The sequence below is a fragment of the Pithys albifrons genome, chromosome 14 (genome assembly GCF_047495875.1).
Source record: "Pithys albifrons albifrons isolate INPA30051 chromosome 14, PitAlb_v1, whole genome shotgun sequence".
Lineage (NCBI taxonomy): Eukaryota > Metazoa > Chordata > Aves > Passeriformes > Thamnophilidae > Pithys > Pithys albifrons.
The window spans coordinates 9,745,724-9,768,442 of NC_092471.1; the positions used below are offsets into that span (position 1 = coordinate 9,745,724).

General features: G+C 42.1%; 1 protein-coding gene across 1 annotated transcript; it reads right to left on the reverse strand.

The window, feature by feature from the left end:
* Nucleotides 1-740: 740 nt before the first annotated feature.
* On the reverse strand, nucleotides 741-14,581 carry LAMP2 (lysosomal associated membrane protein 2). The gene is given in 10 exon segments (XM_071569198.1): nucleotides 741-3,194; nucleotides 8,948-9,115; nucleotides 9,920-9,998; nucleotides 10,249-10,368; nucleotides 10,874-11,091; nucleotides 11,855-12,016; nucleotides 12,625-12,838; nucleotides 13,344-13,462; nucleotides 14,427-14,542; nucleotides 14,544-14,581. Coding segments are annotated over 10 exon segments (1,377 nt in total). The 3' UTR covers nucleotides 741-3,051.
* Between the last annotated feature and the right edge of the window lie 8,138 nt (nucleotides 14,582-22,719).

Below are 22,719 nucleotides of genomic sequence, written 5' to 3' on the forward strand. Positions count from 1 at the left end.
CTGTGCTGGCCAGTTAGGGACTGAATTTCAAAGCAGCATGTAACCTGATCCTGGAATTCTGAGCACTTGATTAACTGGAATTCTGAGAACTTGATTAACTTCCTTGGGCCAAAGAGTTCAGGAGTGCAGTACAGTAAGACTCACCCTACACTATCACAACCAACCATCTGGCAAAAGGTATTTATTAAGAACTGTTAAAAACCTGAACCAGAGGTCGTTTAGGAACTAACTCTGCTCAGATGTCTATTCAGATGACACTGATAGAGCCAAGACAACACAATCATTCTGCCTGCACAACTTATCTGAAAGGGCATCTTCTGATCAACAGAAATTGCCTTCTGCCAAGGAGGATCCTGCTGGGGGAGTGGCTCTTCTTTTGCCATCAGAAATAAGTTAAACCCAGAATAATTTTTTCCCCTGACAATTGCTTTAGCTCTTTTAAAACATTCTATTTCTGTGGGGTCTTGAAAGGAAACCAAGCCCTTCATGCTTTATGCCAAGAAATTAATAGCTCCTACCCTAATGACAGGGTAAAACTTTATTTAATGTCTATTCCCCATCTGCCTGTTGCAAGGATTGATGAAGGAGCAGGTCCTTTAGCAGACAATGGGCCCGGGCTTTGATCAAATCAACAAAGAAAAAGCAACTAGTTTGGATGTGTGTGAACAGCTTAGAAACAAAAGGTTCTGTTTCCCTACCAACATCCAGATCCAGGCACGCTGACAATCCCATTGGAAAAGTTCTTAGAAATGACACGTGTTGTCTGCTTACACTGAAACAAAGCTTTATAAACACAATAGTTAACTTTATTTTCCATACATATATTTTGCTTTCAGCGTATTTGGACAGTCATTTCAAGATCTGGAAAACTGTATATACCACCCTTCAAGCTGCAACAACCTGAAAGTGCTGGATCAATTTTTGACTTCTATTGAAGCTCAAAATAATATTTTATTTGGATATATAAAATATATATATGTGTGCATATGTTTGCATCTAGGAAATGACCACATTTTATTAAAATAGCCTAGCAAAAGTGATGTTAAATACTTCAATCTGCAATCTGAGCATGAAACCATAGCTGTGATCCATCTGCTGGCAGCACAGAAGCACCACACTGACAAGGGGGTGTTACTCAGGAATTGCCAGTCTCAAAATAATTCCATTTACCACTCTGGCAGGAAAATAAAGTATTGCAAGAGCAAAGGTACAATACAAAAGACCAAGACAATCAAATCTGAAGCACACAGTCCAAATCAGCAGCATTAAAGTACATTCCTAAAAAAAAAAAGACAACTTGGTTCAAGAGCCCATTTGCAGCACAAAGTCACTTTTGTCAGACTCAGGTAGAGTGTATCTTTGGTCACAGTGAGGACAAGAATAATTGAATGTACAGGTATTTCTCAAACATCAAAACTAAGTCTTTAGAAATCTCCCTTCCCTGAATATATAGCTGTTGTCAGTTACTTAGACATCAGTGTTGACTGTCACCCTTGTGCATGTGAATTACTGAAGGTGCTTTCCCTCCAACATGGATGTGGGATCAGAGCACAGAGAGATTAAATATTAAAGCAGCTTTAGCAAACATTTGCTGCAGAGGACAGAACTCTGTGTGCCCTCAGTAGCTCTCTACAGACCTGGCAGCTCTTGAGCTGTCCTGCAGCTGCACAAGGCTTTTGCCAACATGGACGAAAAAGGTTCAAAGAACAAGAGGCTTCTTTCATCCTTTCATCCTACCAATGTGAACCTGATGGGAACGAAGCAGAACACAACCACTAACGACTAACTTCTATTTTGGTACAGTTTAGATATGGAACATAGAATTGCAAAAGGTATGGCACTAATAACAAAGAAAGCATCTTCAAACAGGTCAGATGCTCTTACTCCTTTAGAAGTCACTTTCTTCACTACAGATAGATATATATTAATTTCTCCTTTATGATCAGCATTCCTCATGCTACAAACTTTGTGCTCTTACACTGAGACAGTAATAATGAGGAGGTTAAAAGCAGATTAATTGTATCAAAACTAACTGGCTTTGTATGTTCACTTGCATTCCTCAATCACAGCTTTTCAGTGATCCCGTTAACCTGTGAAAGCTGTCCAAAGGAACTGCAGGAAACTCTGAGCAATCTGTGTTCTTAGTCAGTCTTTGAGTGCTCTCAAAATACTCTTGAGCCTCACATGGCGCAGTTCTGTGTAGTTTCTTTTATGTTCAGAATCAAAGCTGAGAGAAACTGCAGCCAGTGAAATTCCAGTCTCCCACTCTCATTTCACAATTGAGCTCAGAACAAAAGGAAAAATGCAGTCCAACAAAATAGCACAGGAGACATTTCCTTTAGCACACTGTTGGCTTTTCTGAGCAGCCCAAGTTCTCCAGGACTGAGCCTTATCTTACCAAATGAGACACCATGCTAAGTGCAAAGCTATTCAACATATTCCACATAGTCAACTTCTCCATCCTAAATTAATTTACTAGAAGAGTCAGATGTTCTTCTCGAATTATGTTATTAGCAACATCAGGCACTACCTTTACTTTTAGAAGGAACAGGAAATTCAGACTGGTTCCCAAGAACAGCCATATGCCAAGTTTCCAAGTGAAGTCTGTTAAGAGCTTGGTATTTTTTCCCCACCGTTTGTACAGTCCCTTTCGACACAGCATTCACACTTTTAATTATAGTTTTAGCTTTAGCATTATCCAAGACGAGCTGTAGGCAGCTAGAAATTTTCTTGTATAAAAAGATTAAACAACAGAAAGTTTTGTAGATGTCTTGTTTACTCAAAACACCTCACAAGGACACACATCACCTCTGCTCAATTCTGTGGTCCTCAGAACACTTACTATTTCCCAAATCAAACAGTAGCTTCAAGTAATTGCAACTCATTCTCAGACTCACAACACGTTATCTTGTCATGAAGTCATCTTAACTTTTTTAAATAAAGAAACCATGAATTAAATAATTAGTTTTTCTTCTTTTTAGAGGGGCAGATCAGGGAATCCAGGAAAGGGAGAAGAGCAGGGAGGGTGGCAACACAGGTGGAATTAAGAGATTATACAGACTGATAGCCAGTACGACTTTTTCTTCTTCCAATGAGGTAAGATATAAAGACAAGAATGATAAGGAATCCAAGTGCGATGCCCACGGCGATGGGAATAAGAAAGTTCAGGTCAGAATCAGCAATGCATTCTTCAGCTGCAGAAAGAAGAAAAACAAAGAAGCAAGGGAGAATAAATTAGTAAGGGAAATCAAGCATTAGACACCAAAGCAAGCAAGGAGCAAAGAGGCATTTTTGAGCAATTACGCTGTATTAGATACGCTAATGCATCTAAAGTAAAATCAGTATTAAGAGTTGATGGAAAGGTTGGTTTCTTTAAACATGTATTCTACACACACCTGTTATATTGGTAGTATACTTCTTCCCATTTGTATGTTTAATTTCAGCTTCCTCTGGTGAGGAGAGGATAAATTACAAATGTAAGGACAAGCCAGCAGTCTGAGCATGCATTATCTGATCACACCTCAGTCAGCAGCAATAAAGCAACAAGAACCCCAGACCAGCCTTGTCCAAGGGTCTTCCCAAGCCCTGGGTCACCAGCACCTCTCTGGGTTCCAGACGAACAAATATGGGACAATCCACCTAACAAAGTGGAAACACTGCAAACTACAAGAGAGAGCCAAGATGGGAGTGCTGAAAGCACTGAATAGGAGACACTGAAAGACTCTCGTGGGGGCGAGTACCTTTATTTTCAATACAAAAGGCTTGCCAGTTTCAGATGAGAAGTACAGACCTTACTGAAATCCACACAGGAGAAAGAAACCAGAAGAGACAGCTGTAATGCTACACTGGTTTTTAATATACAGGTTGTAAAACATGTGACGGGCTCCTTGCTGATATAAACACTCATCAAGGATTAACAAACAGTGCTGGGAACTGGTTTCAGACTGAGGGATACACCTCAGACACGGGACAGGGCTTGGCATTCTCTGTTTCTGTTTGTAACGAGAGCAGAGCTCCACCTGCCTGGTACCAGGAGAGAGGTTGGTAACACATTGGTATCTGCCTGCACTGCCTGGCGCTGGAAGGGTGCCCAGCTTACATGCTTTGCATAAAGCAGCACTCCTCACAAAACTTTTTTTCTTCTTTTTTTCATAGAATCAGCATTACTTGTGGGAAATTTACTGTCTTGGTTTAGCCTATTATGGTCTGGCACACACTTGCACTGCCCCTTCATGAAACCCTGTACAAAGCCTTTGGCTCAGAGTAAGGAGAACAACATGGAGGCTCAACACCTGAAAACACTAAACTCAGATTCTCTGAAGGCACCTACTGCCAAGTAGAGAAACACTTGGAACAGGAAAGGAACCCCTGAGAAAGTATTTAAGCATCTTAAAGAGAGACCTGCACTCAGTGTTTAGTCAAGTTTGTTCACCGAGGCTCAACATACACAATTTCCTACATGCTGGATAATGGGTCATTAACAAATCATTAATGGATTTGTTAAGGGTGAAGGGTGCCCAGCAGGCAGGGACAGGAATTGCCCTCTCTGCTGTAGAGGAAGGGGATCACTGCAGTGCACAGCACACTATGGCACCTTCTACAAGGAATTCCCAGAGCAAAAAGGTTTCATACCAGAGACATTCCATCCTCTGCTGGCACACATCTCTCCAGGTATGGTTACTGTACTGGTTAGAAGCTTCAGAGAGGTGTCTTCAAAGGTGGAACTACACCACAACATGCAGGCTCTGCAGTCAGCCCACAGGAACAGTTTTCTTGACTGATGTGATTGAATGTGTCTCCACTCAAAATAAGCAGAAATTTTGGCCCAAAACGTTTTTATCCCCAGTATAAAAGCTACCTTCCCTTTTAATTCCAATCATTTTGTGTTTTATTGGTATAAGCTACTCAAATAGAAAACACTGTGGTAAATGTAAAAATTAAAAACTAGCCAAACAAAAAACCAAGAAACAAATTAAGAAATACCCCCCACCTCCAAAAAAAAAAGCCCAAACCCATCATTCATTGGCTAGAAAATCTTCTTTTCAGATCTACTAGTATGACATCTTTACCCTAAAGTATCAGAAATCTCAGCATTTTAGAGGACAATTTGAGTATTTAGTAGACTGTGTACAAGGCACAAACCCAACAGCATTCTATGACAGATGATACATATTAATCTTCAACATCCACAAGCACATGCAATTTAAATGCTGTTTCCACAGACCAGAACAAAACCAGCCATGTAACACAATCTCGGGTATAGACTGACTGGGGTTCACCTTACTCATTCAGTTTATTTTCTTTAAAAAAAGACAATACAAGACGTCCGTTTTCAAATCAGTTAAAAAATGTGAACAAGTTTCCTTAAGAAATAGAACAATCTTTATTTTTTAGAGCACAAGGTTAAACAGATTGACAGTTCCCTATGGAGCAATACATACAAGAAAACTAGTGGTTTTATAACAGAAAGCCAGGTGAAACTTTGATGTTTTTTGAACCAGTTGTCTGCACATCAGTCTAGAAGTACTTAATACTCTGAGCCAATGTACTTGCAGGCTTTTGCAAAGGTATTTCTAGTGTTGATTTCTGGGAGTGGTTTGCACAAATGTTCTGTATTATCACTTGGAAACTGTACAGTTCAAAAATGTGCATGGTCAGAAGAATACAGTGTGATCATTACCCCTTAACAGAAATGCATGTTTAACTGGTGCCACTGAACATCACTCACACAAAAAAAAAAGGCTAAAAAATCTATATGAACTTCTGCATTTGAGGATATATTAATATGAAAGTCATTAGATCCATATTTTTTCATTAAAATGGTAAGTCTTGAAGCCAGTTTCATTATTAAATTTGTAGCAGTATCCCACTTTCATTAAAATGAATTTCAGTAACTGATGGAAAATTCAAGCTGTAGGTTACAAGCTATAGTATTATCCACCCATACCTGCTTCCTTGGATAGTGTCAAGAGTAAAGTGTTTAAAAAAAAAACCAAAACCAAACAAACCCCAAACCATTACTGAAAGAAGCGTATTTTATGATTTGTATACAAACATGCCACAGACATCTCTACAACCCTAGAGAACACTAATAAAACACTAGAGCAGCTTTGATGCAGGCGAAACTCATTCTAAAGGGGGAGACAATGTTATGTCCATTAAATAGTTTAGGCAGCTCATGTTATGACATATGCAAAGAAGCCACACTTATCTAAAAGTCTAAAAGACTTCCTTTTTCCATGCAGTAAGAATATGGATTACAGCACAAGGAGGCCAGAGAAAAGTTGTGCATCAAGGGGTTGTCTCTGCAGAGCTGCAGTTTAAGAACAGTCCAGTTGCGCTGCATTTTTTTAGCCTAGTTATTCTTTCCATACAGCAAGGAAAAACAGGTGTTGTGGGTCCATCTCAGACTACTTTGGCTTTTGCATTCTTAACACTAATAAGTGCTACACCGCAAACAATCAAACACAAAGTACGTTGAACATTCAGAATGCCAATGGCGGGCAGTTATAATGTGGATTTTGAGTGGCAGAGAACCATTCAAGATGAAGATTTAAAAACAGCTCAAGCTGCAACAACAGATACTGGCTCATTAAATGAAAGCATCTTTAAACAATGGTCATTCAAAGCAACAAGACAGACCAGTTCTGTGCAGAGTATGGTATGAAGTTAAGTGCACTTTAAAGTTCTGGAATATTTAGAAAGGTTATTCCCTTTAAATTGATACCAGCAAAAGAGCTTACATTAATTTAGCAGAAGTCTGCCTTAGTTGAGTATTTCAGGTGATTGCCAAGGTATAATAAGGAATGAAGAATTCAGTGCCTAACAGTTATTTTTTTTAATTTTAAACATTTGGTAATGGCACTGAAGTCTTCCTACATATCCACCATGTGGCAAATATGGGTTACCCATTTTGTTTGTACAGCCAGGGTACAGGAATGCCTCCTGAAACTACACCAAGGCAGGAGTAAATTACTCAAATTCTGACAAGGGTAGAGTAAGTTACTGCTGCCACTTCAAGAGATCACTTAATCACCAGCCCGACTTTCAATCCTATGGAAAACCACGTTGTTACTGGGCATCATACAATCCTTGTTAAATACTATACAAGTCAACATAGTGACTAATGCTGCCAGCTTAACCCACAATTACGACAACAACTAAGGAATGCAAAGGAGAGAAGCAAGTACAAATTCTATGCTATTCTGGGAGTTGCCCCAATGCACATCAGTTCAGAATGTGTTCTTGTTTCAGGCTACTATTTGTAAAAAGCAGAAAGAAATCCTAAACACTGTAGGATTTTCACAAGATAAAATCCTTAGCCTAGCAATTCATCCAGTATTTGACATCTTCCAAACAGCTATGAAACCCACGGCGTCTTCTGAGAGCAAGAAAACTGAAAACGTAGCTCTGCTTCATCTGAGATAAACATTCTCTCTTTGTTTCTCAACTCCAATTAGATGTGGATAGTAATTACTCCTAAGTTTGGGTCTTTTTTGGACTTCAGAACTTGCACTTGCTTTGTTTAGAGTGAAATCAGAACAGGAATCACACTGAGATTCACAGAGTTTGATATCCAGCATAGCTTTTTCTTCTGCCAATTATGTAAGCAACCACTATAATGGCAATCAAGACAGCAAGTGCAGCACCCACTACAATGGGGATTAGAATGCTGTCATCATCCAGCGAACACTCGTAGGCTGTAGGTGAGAAAAAGGTTGCAACAAAGAATAAATAAAGACAAAATACTTGCCAAGTGTGGTATAAAAACCTTTTTTTGTTAATATGAAGGTGTTAAATAATCAAGTATTATCACTTCTTTAAACTAAGAGAGAAAGAACTGCAGAGGTCTCATGGCTACATTGAGCATATAGAATGTTTGATAACATATATATAGCAATATATATGTTATATATTTATATATATACACACACCCTTTTAACAAACTAGGGGTGTCCGAGTTTTCACATGCACAAGATCTCCACTAGATAAGGGAGTAGCTGTTCTTGTACACTTAAGAACCAGGCTTATCTATTTCATACTGAAGGCAAGTCTGGTTTGTGCTTTTACTCACGAAGGGTAAAAGGTGACCGAGATTTGCTATCAAGAATCTATCCAGAATGGAGACATGTTACACAGATAAAATAACTATAATTAGAAGAAGAATAAAGCCAGCTGCAACTTGAACTACAGAGTGAAATGGGACCCTAACTACTTAGAAATACTGTTTACCCTGCAGAGCTACTTACCTCTAAAAAAAGAATTTCAAAAATCCACACTCAATCTATTTGTCTATGTATCAGTCTAGTCCAGTAAGACTGTGCTGGGAGTTTTATTATTAAATACAAAGACTAAGTTACACTAAATATTAAGAATGAGGTAATTTAAGACATTCCAGTTTTCTCCAGACAAGACCAAGATAATACATCAAACAAATATTTCAAAATGTTTCTTTGGTTCTGGATATACAAGATGGCTTCTGAAGGAAGCTGTGCCACTTCATCTTCCCCCCAACACTCCCATTCCTTGGACTGACAAGTAAAAAAGAAACAAAACATCTAACAATATTCTCAAAGTTCACTTCTGCTTAAGCTCTGTCCTATTTTCTTATATACTTGGGCTACAAAAAGCCACATGTCAAGATGATATCAGGTAACTTCTAACCTTTCCTGCAAGGTAATGCTTAAGTCCCTCTTCAGTGTCTGTAGTTCATTCAGGTTTGGTGAAGGAGAACCACATATCTGGCAGACATTTTTAAAGTGAGAACAAAGCTTTGCCTGAATTTGAATGTCAGTCTCAGAACTTCATTCCATGTATATAAAAATAGGTTTAAAAAAGTTGGAACAAGGGCTTCCAAGATGAAGTGCTTGTACCCAATGCTGGTGCTTTTTAGTAAGTAAGAATTTTGCAAACAATGCCAAAAAGTTAAGAAAAACATAACACTTACCCGTAGCAAACTTATTGGCTTCCACAAGGAATGGCTGAATCCGGAGATTAAAAGTATGCACTTGGATATCTTCACTAATCTCAAGAGTCTGTTCTTTTTGGCACATGTAAGAGCTACCAAGGAAAGCATCCCACTTGCTGAAATTGTGGTTATCTGCACTTAAAATAACTAAACAAAGGGGGGGAAAAAAAGAAAAATAAAGGAAATTTGCATGCCCACTTTAAATGCAAGACAGTTGCTAATACAATCATAAGACTGTAAGACTGAGGAACTGAATGTAGGGGGCTCACATTTCAGCACTGGCTGGTTTGAAAAACAAAGCAGTGTGAAGTGGGATTGATCTGCTTAAACAAAGTGAGGCACTGAAGTAATTGCAGTTCTCAGCAGCAACCTCTCCTCAATATATACACGACACCAGGCCTTCCTGTACCTCCACTCATCCCAACACTGCAATTACATGTGTTTTAGCTTTAGTGCTCTTTTAACTGCTGTAGCCATGACAAGCAACTTTAAAAAGGCAAAAAAACCCCCAATGTATTTTTGTTTTGAAAAAAAAGCATGCTTTAGGTTTTGGAGGACTGGCCTCTTTTCCAGTGAGAGTTCAGTGTAAGTGGCTGGAAGATACAGTTGCTTCTTCAATCAAAGAAAACAGCTGGTTTAGGGAAAAACGCTTCAAAGTTGGTAGAGCTGTATTTCACACCTCAAAAAATTATGTTACTGAAAATATTTATAAAGAAGTCCTAATAATTTCGACAGGGACCTCATTAGCAGAAATGTCAGAAATCAAAGAATGATCCCACACTGCTGTTTAACTCTTACAGCCATTTCTGCTTATTATTTTTGTTCATACCAACTTATAGACAAAGTAGGAACTAACAATAAATCTGAACAACACTAAAGAAAATCAGAAGTATTTGATGCAGACACTGAATAAAATACTGCACTTGCTTTAAGGCAGATACTGTTTCTTACCAGAACCATTCAGACGGTTGAGCAGAGTAACATTCACTTCTTTCAGGTAAAATTTTTGTGCACTTGCACTTGTATTTTTCTGTTTAGGAAGCAAGAACCAAGTGTCAGTGTGGAATTCTAACTTTAAGAACACATACTTTACAAAGGCTTTACCAGCCTTCCATTTCTGACAACTTTAACCCAATTCTCCATTTGTCTCGAGGCAGTCAGCTGCCCAGTTCCACTTCCCATATGGGAACAGCCCACCCCCTGCAAGTGACAGAAGGATTTTACTATGAGTGATCAGGCTGTTGAATGAAAGCTTAGTTTAAAATAAAAAAGTTACTCACAACAACGAATGCGAAACTGATCAGTGTGCTATTTCCATCGTTCAGTTTCAGAGTCGCTGTTGTGTTACCACAGGCACCATCTGCGACGGTTGTCTTCGGATTGATGTTGATCAGGAGAGGCTGAAATACAGACATGCCACAAAGACACTCAGCTGTCATTTGGAATACCTTGTTGAGTTTTGGGCTAGAAGAGCTTGTCATAAACATGACAGCAGAAGATTCAGCCTGGCTACTATCAAACTCAGGTTATTTGAGTTAAATTTACATGCTGGCAAAAACTGAAGCCAATTGCCCAGAGAAGTCTCACTTTGTTCCCCAACAAAACAGGCTACCTGTCTCCCTCTGAGAGGACAGACAGTATCTGCAGGGATCAACAGCCTTAACAGCTAAGACAGTTGCAGACTTTTAATCATGTCAAAAGTACTCTCACAAGTTATGGTGAATCCAGGTAAGGTTTTGGAGCCAGATTTACACCACAAAACTATTCTGGTGTCAGAGAGGTGCTACACACAATACTTAGAAGCAGTTCTGGAAGCCAGCAGTGCACAAAGCAAATACCCTGCATTCAGATTTCTCACCAAATAACTGCAGCACCCTTTTACTCTTCGTAAGAAAAGAAAAGTACCTTGTCTTGGGAAACATTCAGTTGCAGCCCCACAGTAGCCAGTAGACAAGTTTTATTTCCACTTTTAAGAGAATAGTTTCCTATGGCTGGTTTCTCCACAGGTTTGGGAGCAGTGGTTGGAGCAGGTGACAGAGTGGTGGTGGAGACAGTAGTTACATTGGCAACAGTAGGCGCAACAGTGGGTGCAGAAGTAGGTGTATCAGCACTACATCTAATCTCTGAAAAGACATTTTAACCACCATTTCAGTGCTGAAATTTTATTAAAATCTTATGACTCAGTGGTCAGTTCAATACAGGTATCAACTTCTTTGATGAAATTAAGGCTTATTGGGAGTCTGCTAATCACCAAGTCAGAAGTCCCAAACTCAACACTGTGGCACAGGATCCCAAACAACACACAGCTACAATTTATTCTCACAAATGTTGTGATGTGCACAGTTTTAAATCCATGCAGTACTACTCACCTCTGGCACATGGAAGCAAACACACACAGACAACTGTCTGGTTACAGAAGTGTGATATGTATTTGCTGTCACAAAGTAAGTGTCCCTGCTAAGCTGTTTGCAGCAGGGTGATGTGCTCATCTCTTTCAGCAGCTGAGCTGTGAGATGAGACAACGGGCTGTTCAAACACAACAGCAGAGGCCAGTACTGGAAGTGGAAGGCAGACACCTAAAAAACCTTCAGACTCAAATGAATTAGTCAGCAACAGCAGTTCTGAAGTGCTTATTCTTAAACCCAGTTACTGGAATACACACTTTAGTAGCCTACCACCCTGGCATGGGCACAATCCACATTGCAACACACCACCAAATCTCCTCTCCTAATCTATTATTCCAGGAACAAGGAAAGAGTAATTAAAGGATACTTACATGAGCATTATTAAACCCTGAGAGAACTGGGGCATTTTTTTATTATGGGACTTTGCTCCCTGCACTAAGGTGCAATACAAAAACATTTATTCACAAATTGAAATACTCACCTTTTTTACTGACTGTGCCATTCTGAACAAAAGCCTGCAGAGTAACATTCCAGAAAATCTGTGTTACATTTTCTGCTTCAATAGCATCAGTACTATGACACACGTAGAGACTGTTCACTTGTATTGGAGGCATAGAGTCCTTTAGAACAACAGTAACTAGTCCTACAAATAAGCACAAATATTTTAATGCCTATGAACTACAAAAACTTAGAGGTAGTGTTATGTTTTACATAATTCCATGTAACAAAGAGTAAGAGATAATTAAATTTAACAATCTTAAGTATTTTTATTTTGTTTTTCCTACACGTCCTGACCTGAAGTGCTGAGTAATGCAGAGAAATAACCAAGCTTCCAGAACTAGGCAAGCCATTAGAAATGTAAACGCTTTTACTTAACTTATTAAGGAGAAAAAAATCCTATTATTAGCAAGCATTAGTAGATAGAAAGTCTAGTACTGCATCACTTGGCAAGGTGGAAGGTCAAGCAGTGCACACTAAAATGAATTTTCCAAGTGCCTGCTGTCTACCAGTACCTCACTGCTCAAAGCTGCTCAGCCACCCTTCCTGTTCTGTTCCACTTAAAGGAATTACAGACTCAGCAAAGGCAGCAAGTCTGCATTGTTATCCAGCAGGCAGGTAGGACCAACACAAAACTCATACACACATTATTAGTCCTTCTAACTTTGAAAACATCAACCAAGGTCAGGTACACAAGGCCTGACACTTGTGGCTGAGATTGCTCCGCAAGTCAGGCTCTGAACTGAATGTTACCTTTTCTTTTAGCATCAGGAAACACAGTTGTGTCATTGGTGTTGTAGGTGAATGTGACAAAGTCCCCCTGGTAAGTTTCATTGTTTTTTGTATAGTTATTGCTCCAAGAATGACCTTCTCCAAACTGCACTGCCACAAGCGCAGCTTGTGTATCATTGCCACAGACGCTTCCATTGTGTGTCACGCTGGATGACAAATTCAACGTTGTGGTTTTCTAGAAAAAAAAAAGATAGCAGTTCTTCCTCACGACAGCATTACAAAGCTCCTGGAGCTGGATGGAACCTTGCACAAGAGAAGTGAGATTATTTTAGGTTATTCTACAAAATTATTAAAAAGGCTCCCTGACACCTGTCTGAGAAAGGAGCCGTATTACATTTGAGAGCAAAACTACAACTCTAACCTGGCTGTAAATCTTGACTGTGCTGAGCTGCAATTCAGATTTACTGTCTGGCTGAAAACACAACTACACTGATACTGGTTAAACTTGGCGAGTCCTGTGCACGTCATTTAAGTAAGAGCAACAGGGTACTTTCAGTCATTTGTGTGACTGAGAACTTATGCTTTGTTTTAAAAAGAGTATGCAGAAATACTCTTAACATTTGACTTAGCAAAAAAAAGAAAAAAGTAAGAAATCAAACAGCCTAAATAAAATAGTCTACTTAAAAATTCCACCCAGACGAAAATACAGTTCTCAGGAAGAGTTACCTCCAAATACTTACATAATCACTAGTGTTTGATTCATATGTTATCAAGAACCTCATCATCCAATTTGCATACAGGCAGGTGGCATTAGAGGAATCCTTTATATCTACTTCCACTGCATGGGACTGGAAAAAAACTGTAAGATATGATTATTAGTTATTAAGACATTGTTTTTACTTCATTTTCTAGAACCACTTAAGAAGACAGCTCATCAAAAGCAGTAAATTATATCAGGACTATATTCAATTTGCCAGACACTGAAAGAATAGCTGGATTTCTAAAACATATTAAAAATAGGAAGCACATTGTGAATGTATTAAAGCTAGGTAAAAATTGCAAGAATGTTTTATAGCCTGTTTACCTGACATAGACTAATAATCTTAAAGAGTAGGATTTCCAAATACTGGACATTCCCAATACTGTGAGATTTGGCTGGATAGAATGCTGGGCCATCTTGTCTAGGCCATGTTTTTGCCAAGAAAGACTGGACTGTCTGATCCTTGAGGTCCCTTCCAGCCTGGGATTCTATGAACCTGTGACATGTGGCTTTGTGGTGACACAGTGACACTGTGAACCCAGCACACAGCACTTGAGCAGCGTCCTGCCCGCAGAGCGGCGTCTCCCTGTTGTTTTATATGTTGTATCAGTGGTTACCACACCAGCCCAACCCTAAGAGAGGGATCGCCATGCCTTGCCCTTCCACGATTCCCGGCTCAAAACACACGTAGACGCCCTTTCCCTTCGCGTTTCTAGACAATCTGCGCCCTTTTCCTTTTCGTTCCTGGACAACTTTTGCCCGCTCCCGGTTCCTGAGGGGTGCGAGCTGTGCCCGGGCTGACGGGGCAGCGCCGGCCGCGGCCCAGGGGGAAGCGCCACGGGCCCGGGACACGGCACGGGCGGCTGTGCCCGGCAGGGCCGCGGGGCCTCGGCCTCGTTTCCCTCCCCTTCCCTTCCCTTTTCCCTCCCCTCCCTCAGGCGGCGGCGCCCCCACCCCGGGGCCGCCCTGAGACCCGGCGGGACCCCCCGCGCGGCGCCTCAAGGACCGGACCGGGCACACCCACAGCCGCCCCCTCGGCCCCCCGGGCCGCGGCCCCGCTCACCGCAGACGCCGATCAGCAGCAGCGGCAGGAGGAGGACGCGGAGAGAATGGGGACACCCGCGGGGCTCCATGGCGGGGGCACTGCCGGTGCCGGCGGGAGCTCCGGGGGGCGGCGGCGGGACGAGCGGGCGCGACAAAACCCTCGCCAGCGGTCATGTGAGGGGCGGGGCGGGGCCGCCCGCGCGCCGCCAATCGCCGCGCGCCGCTCGATTCTGTGGGTCGCGGACGCTCAGCTCGCCGCGAAGCGCCGCGGACGGGCGGGTCTGGTGTGTGCCCCGGTGCCCCCGACCCGGGGATGTGCCCGGTGCCCCCGACCCGAGGATGTGCCGCCCCCGACCCGGGGATGTGCCGCCTCGGGGCTGCTGTGAGCTGAGATGGGGCAGCTGAGAGGACGTGCGCATGCAGAGATGTTTAATATAGAGGCTTTCACTAATAAAATAAAGATGGTGTTCATGCTTGCGGTACATACAGAGGGGCAGAAATGGGCTCTCCTCCTGTCCCTGCACCTGTCCCGAGGTTGGTGGAGCCGTGGGGGGCAGTGGGGGTGTCCCTGGGGTGGGCTCGGTGTCGCCGAGGGAGGGAAGGACCAGTGGGGTGGAGGGGCAGAAGGCAGAGATGGGCAGGAATTGGTGGGCTTGGGGCTGGGAGGAGAGACAAAGTGTGATGGGTGTTGGATTGACGCCTGGAGAGTATTGATTAGGGGGAAAAAAAACCCCAAAGCCCAAACAAAACCCCAACAGAAAGGCTGGTGTGGTAGTATGGCTTTAAATTGTGGCGACCAAAAGAAGGGGACACAGCTCGAGATATTTTATTAAATCACTCTATGAAGAAAGAAAAATAAAAGAAAAAAGAAAGAAAGAAAAAGAGAATAAAAGATACACTCTAACTCTAAATTACACACTGTATATTGTCAAATCCCACCCATAGCCAAGTTCTATTGGTTGTATCACAGTGTCTAAACCTTATTGCAGCTTCTAATTGGATGTCACTTTCTGCCCAGATGTTCTCTCTTCTGTGAGAAATTTATCTCTTCAACATTCCTTTTTCATGGATAGCTTCTCCCAAAACCTTCTGATCTCATTTTGTTTTTGCTAGCCTGCTGTTCTTTCTCACAGGACTAAATTAAGTTTCAGTATTCTCATCTCTACCAAAAAGTACCAGCTACAAGGCCTAGTCTGTAACCTCAAAACCTTTCCTAATTCTAAAAACCTTTTCTTATCCTCACAGGCTGGGGAAGAAGAGACAGGCTGGGAGAAGGCAAAGGAAGAGCTGCCTGGGGAGGCAGAAGCCATGCAGGGAAGGGCCCCCTGGAATGACACATTCCTGCTCCTGCTGCTGTGGCAGAACTGAGGATTTTGAACAAACAGCCTCTAAGGGACATCCCCAGCCATGAGGGAAGAAAATGAAAGCTGAAGAAGACATTAAAACACATGGCCCTGATACACTGAGGCAGTTGGAGTGTAGATGGTGCTGATAAGAAAGCACTTACGAACTCTTGAGGAAGTGGAAATAATGCAATTCTTTTATCAATTGGCAGTTAATTTCTCGCAGTTGTGTATTTGCAATACCATACTTTTCCACAGCTGCCATGTCAGAGCCACCACGGGAACAAATGGGGGTCTCACACACATGTGCTTGTGTGGTCACACCCATTCACTGCTCCTTTGCACTTCTGTTTCTGCTTTATAACTGAACCCACTCACCATGTGTATACCTGCCCATGCATTTGTCTAAGCAAGGCTGCATGTGAATATCAAAATTTATGTAATTTCAAAACACTTAGAATAAATTTATATTTAGCCTTTGGACTTAATTACTGAAAAGTTGTTTGAAGAAATAAACTTTATATTTAATAACAGAGCCAGTACTTGCTGTAGGCTGTGGGAGACTGTCCAGGGACAGCAGCACTGATGAAACCACAAATTCTGAAAGCAGCAAGTCTTTCCTCTTTCTCAGCTTCACCACAAAGAACAGGGCATTTCAGAGGGTAGGGAGTGTTCTGGTCTGGGGGATTTTATGTTCCCTCAGCCTTCACTATTTTAGTGCAAAGTCCTGTTTTTAAAAAGTGATCTCTCATGGAATTAGGAGCAATTACATTAGGAGGATTTGACTATTAGGAGAGAGACATTGAATTAGGCTTTAATCAATTGGAAGAGCAGAAAATTATTGGACTGTTCCAGGTGGTGGAGTGTCACCTTTTGTGTCTGCTGGAATATTCACTTCAGGACTTGTAACTTTATGTATAAACATTGATCTGTTCAAACACCTTCATTGTTCAAAGTGAAAAATCCTGAATATTTTTATATTCTTGCACATAGGAAGTGGACTGTAAAACAGCTAAATGCTCTGTAGACATAACGGGAAGGCTGATTAACTTGTTTCCTTTATGCCAGTTTAGTGAAGCTTGAACTGAAATCTAATGGTAGCTCTCATAACAAGCAAATACTTTTCTGTTTAGTAAAACAAGAAAAGTAGCAACTGGTGTGGGATTAAAAGAACAGTATAGTTTATATACTTTTGTATAATGAAAAATATATTGCTTTGTATCAGAAATACCATCATTAATGCCAGGAAACAGATTATTCTTTCTTTGCCTGCACCTGGATACTTTCCCTTCCCTGTGCCTTCATCCCTGCCATGTAAGAGCCTTCCACGTGCATGTGGTGATGGGACATCATTTTACTGTGATCTCAGCAGAGTCTGAGCTGGTGTTTTATTGGCATTGTCACAGGATGTCACAGAGGGACTGATGTGGGGTGTTTGCATCAAGGCTGACCCCAGAGATAACACAGGAAGAGATGAGGCAACTACAAAGGCTGCCCAAGGGGCTTCTGCCCCTGCGTGGAATCCTTGGGGAAACCAACCGATCAAATTCCACCTGCAGGGAGTTGGTACAGGCTCCTTGTGTTCATGAACAGGAGCAGGTTTGTCTCACAAACCCCACACACTCCAGCCATCTGAATGTGCTGAAAGCCTGTTAAAAGCAAGGTACTCTTGCATTTGCACAGTGATATTCTTCTCTTGCCCAGCCAACTGACAGAAGCTTGATTTTGGCACTCTTCTCCCTAAACAGAGAGGTTTTGGGCAGTTCCCAAAGCCTGTCTCCTCTTTGAAGCTCTGAAAGGAGCAAAATGAAACTCTGTTCCTCTCTTGCTTAACAAATCCTTCAGCTTTCCTTGGGAAAAAAAAAATAGTGGTTGGGGTCAGCTGTTGTCTGATTCCTTTTAAATTCCAGAAACTCTTACATTCAGTACTTGTAGGATTCAACCTCAACAAATATCCACTGCATCATATTTATCAGAGTAATTTCTTTATTGATTGTGACAGTCTTAAAGAACAGTAAAATGTATGTGACTTCAGTAACACAAGCTCAAACTCTTATGCTCAGCTGCATTCCTTTTATGACAGAAGAGCAAATGCTTGTTACCAGAATGCAGAGAAAATGCCTTACCCTTTTGCTTACTAAAGAGAAATGATTTTGCATTTGGCATGATTTTGGGAGCCACTGATGAAGGGCAAGCTGTTCCTGGTTTTCTAAGACATTCCTTATGTTTATTGCTGGATATGGAAGGAGAACCGTAATGTTTCTGTAGGGCATTACATTTTACCACATGTTACACTAAGTTCGATGTCAGTCGTTTCAAGAAGGTATTGACATGTAGTGGGAACAAATATGCAAAATTTATTATTTCTTTTTGAAGATTTGGTTCATCAAGGAATATAAATTCATGCTTAATTTCAAAGGTATAGGCTGTTCTATGACTTTCATTCACATCATATGCTTCATCCTTTGTGAGTCCCTTATCAGTTTCAGTTGGTTAGATATTTTATCTGTAATCAAACTTTTCATAACCCAGGGACTGGCAAAAATTGATGGATGTGTGTGGCCAGAAGTGAAGTGTCCCTTGTTTAATGAAGCACTGAGTAACTTCGTGTTTCTGATTCCTGGTGCAGAAGAGAAGAGATTGTGATGAAAAGAGGAAAGAGATAATACCTAGGACATGCAGTAATCGCGATTTTATTGTAATGTATTTTTATTAATTCTTTCAGATATCTCTAAACAAAAGGGCAGTTCATGTATTTTTTCCAGGGACAAGATTGTGGCAGAACCAACTATTCCTTTCCAGGAGGCAAAGGAAGGATTTGATACCATTTTATCTGGAAGGGATGGAAAGAGGAATACATTAATGCTGACCAGGGAGGTCACATATTCTCTGGGGAGAGGGGGATGAACCACGAGGACCTTCTTTGGACTGTGCCAGCAACTGAGAGTTACAGCTGTTTCATCCTTCTCATGCAGCCCTAGTTTGTAGCCTTGGGACTAAGGATTTGGGATCCAGACACTGCAGTGAAGGCCACACACTGTCCAGCCCGGTGTGACACCTGCAGAGCTCTGGCTGTGTGTGTGATCCTGCCCAGGGCAGGGCAGGGAGGGCTCTCAGAGCTCCGTGCTGTTTGCTCTGAAGAAAAGCACTTATTCTCTAAGCCGTGTGAAAGCTCTGAGCAGATGGCAGTGTTTCTGAGCTGTCGGGTTTCTGGAGGAGGTGGTGGTAGGAAACCAAACCAATAAATGCTGCTGCAGGAAACTGCTGAGTCAAGACTGGGGAAATCACGTGAAATTCCAAAAAAAGAACGGCTTGGTGGGGCCGTGAAGAGATCAGAGAGCAGGTTGCAGCAGAGGGCTGCAAAACTTCCTGCTAAAGCCCTCTGAAATCTGGTGTTGTGACACAGCTGGAAAACACATTCCCAGCGTGGCAGGCGGGAGCAGAGGCACAGGGGCATTTTGTCACAGCCTGTTACACAAGCACAGCTCTCGCACACACAGAGCTTGGTCTGGCTGTGCTGCTGGTTTGGGGGCGACAGTGGGGCAGCAGCTGGGTCTGATACCGTGCTCGGGCAGCGGCTGCTCCCGTGCTGTCCTATCACAGAATCATAGAATCGATTGGGTTGGAAAAGACCTCCGAAATCATCAAGTCCAACCCTTGGTCCAACTCCAGTTCCTTTACCAGATCATGGCACTCAGTGCCACAGCCAATTTGTTTAAAAACCTCCAGGGATGGTGAATCCACCCCCTCTCTGGGCAGGCCATTCCAATGCCTGATTCCTCTCTCTGGAAAGAATTTTTTTTTGATCTCCAACTTAAATTTCCCCTGGCCGAGCTTGAGCCCATTGTGCCCCCTTGTCCTATTGCTGAGTGCCTGGGAGAAGAGACCAACCCCCAGCTGGCCAGAACTTCCCTTCAGGTAGTTCTAGACAGTGCTGAGGTCACCTCTGAGCCTCCTCTTCTCCAGGCTAAACATCCCCAGCTCCCTCAGCCTTTCCCCATAGGACTTATGCTCCTTTGTCCTGTCCCCCAGTGCTGTGGGATGCAGGCCAAGTGGTGCCCCTGTTGTTGCTGCAGTGCCCCGCTGTGCTCAGATGCATTTCCAGCTGCTGCTGGATGTGACTCGTGCCAGAGCACTGAGCAGCTGTGTTAACCTGTGGCAGCAGATGAGGTTTATGCATTCTGTGAGTCATGACATGCTGCTTCTAGATGTAGATCTGTTTAATGTGCAAGAACTTGTTTGACTGATAACTCAACATGTTCTTTGGGCTTGTTACAGCAAAGTAGAAAAGTGTCAATACTTTGCTTTTGTGGTTTTATCGACACACGTTGCTAACTTGCTGGAGATACATCTGCTGGCTTCAGAACAGAAATGATTGTGTGAAAATGGCTCTGCACAGGAGGCACCTCCCACTTCCAGCTCTTATGAAAGATCTGTTGGCTGTAACACTTTCTGAGACATTTCAGCAGGAAAGGAAGTTGTATCTAAAATACAGGGTTGGGAGGGAGACTATGTATTATACAGTCCTCTTCTGGATATTTTAACTGCAGGACTTCAGGGCTACAGGATCCCTTGCGACCTAGAATAATATTACATTACTTTCACAAGTTAGTCGACAGTTCCCAACTCTGACAGAGGTCAGAAACCAGGTTTGGCAAACCCTAAGCTAGTGCCTGTTCACTATGTTGTCCTGAGCTGTTTTTGGAGAATGATATCTCTCCAGTTTGAGTTTGTGTGTCTGCTGTGCTTTCGGAGCTAGAATTTGAAGCAGCAGCTGCTGCTGTAAGAAGAAAAAGAAACTGAAGGGCTGTGCAGATGGTGCCAGTTCTGCCAGCAACAGAATCACAGCCCTGTGGTTGCAGAACCAGTTCTCTGGGGGAGTGAGCCTGACCTAGTCCCTGGCCACATCCTACAAGCTTTACCTGTGCAGTGACAAGGTTTCAGCTCCTCTCTGTGAAGGTTGTTTTGTTACCTGTGTTCCCATCTCATGCCCAAAAGTAGCTGTACCTCCTCCCCAGCGTGCACGTGGCAGAACTTGGTCTGCACGGTGTCTTGCCCAGCCTTTAGTGAAAATTGGTAGAGCAGCCTTGCTTTGAGCCTGGAACTAGCACTGAAAGACTCTGTGGATGTAGTTAAGGGACTGTCAGAAGTGACAAATTTATCTGGTTTAGACTGTGGTAACAAATTGTTCTCAGATATAACTCAAACTTCAGAGACTACAGAAAAATAAAACTGAACGGGCATTGTGATAATTTTGTACAAGGTTTAGTCCAAAAGGGGGATAAAAAGCTACAGAGGAAGTGCACATCTTGCAAATAATTCAGCACTGGTATTTCATTCTGTATTAACGTGACTTACTGCTCCAAATAGTGAAATCTATTCCATATAATTTTAGATGCAGTTTACTTGTATGGTTGCCCTTCTCTGCCAAGTCATAGTGACTAAGTTTTGCAAAGAAGCTTGAGAGCCCTTGAGCTCTGCAATGGCCTGGGAATTATTTCATTCTGACACCTGACCCTCTGGGTGCCTTGATTGCATAAAGCATCTAAATGTTGGATCTACTGGAAAAGTAGTTACTCCCAAGTACCATTAGATGGAACAGGATCTGTAGACTTATTTTTTTGGAAAGACAAAAGGGGTTTATCTACGGTGCTGCAATGGCCTACTGATATTAGAAGTTACTTTCAAAGTTACTTTTTGTGTTTCATTTGTATCCCAATACGAAGTGGCAAGACAAGCTATGAGTAATTTTAAAGGTAACGCATCAGAAAGCAATTACTAACCAGAAACAAAACCTGCTCCATTGGAGGTTAATCACCATCCATTGCTTGTCTTCCCAGTTAACTCCGTAGTTTTTAAGATACCCTCTGCACAAAGTCTAATGTCTCTCAAGCACTTAAGTTTTGAGGTGTTCATTGTCTAAGTGCCACAGTATGTCCACAGGCCCTGGCTTGTTTAAGGGAGAAAAAAGGGTAAATCCAAAGCTACCATGTTAAATTTGATTTGGCATCAATTTCTCTCAATCAGGACAAAGTGTAGTAGCGTATATTGCATTTGATACAGGAAAAGAAATTAGAGAATTTTCTGCTCTCTGGTCTTTTTCTCAGAGTAGGTAGCCAATCTGTCAGTCCCCAAATAGTCATCTGCTTCTGTGGGATTTTTTTTCTGTGGAGAATGTAGGATGAAGGACATATTCCCTTTAAGGAGAAAGCGTTAGTGGAAAAAACATCCTATGCATTGAGATCCCTCCAGGCTGTAAAAAAGCACCTGAACAGCATTAGTGGCAGAGATTTCCCAGCCCTGTTTAAAGCCACTTGCACCAGGACTGTTTTGTTCAGGGCTCTGTGATCACCTCCCTGCAGCACAAGCCAGCCCTCCACAGAGCACTTTGGAGGACCAGCACTTGCTTTGCTACAGCTGTCCAGGGTTCCAGATCTCAGAAAGGAAATTCAAAACACTCCATGTCTAGTCTCCACCGAGTCCTCAGAGCTCCTGCACTGGGAAAGGCCAGGCTGAAGACAGTCCTCCTGCTCAGATTTAGTCCAGTGGTTCCAAAGGGCTGAAGAAAGCTCGAGCAATGGCCAGCTGGCCATCCCCAGGAAAGAAGCAAATTCCCTGTGAAGCCCTGTCCTTGGTCCTTCAGTAATTGTATCAGAGCCATTAAAAGATTACAAACTGTCACTGGGAGACAAGGAATAATCACACAGCAGGAGAGGAGCCTCCTCTAAGAGCAACAAGCCACTGCTTTTGGTAGTTTTGTACCATTTCTGGCACTGCTACACACTGTACATCTGATTCAGAGTTTTTGAGGATGCTTATTTCCTTCCCCTCAAAGAACCACAGAAGACTTCATAGAAAATCAAAAATAATAAAAATTCAGGAATGGAAGCCACTTAGAAAACTCAAGGGATTTTAATGACTGAATGAATAAGGAACTTATTTAAGTAGCAAACAAGTATTTTGCTATTA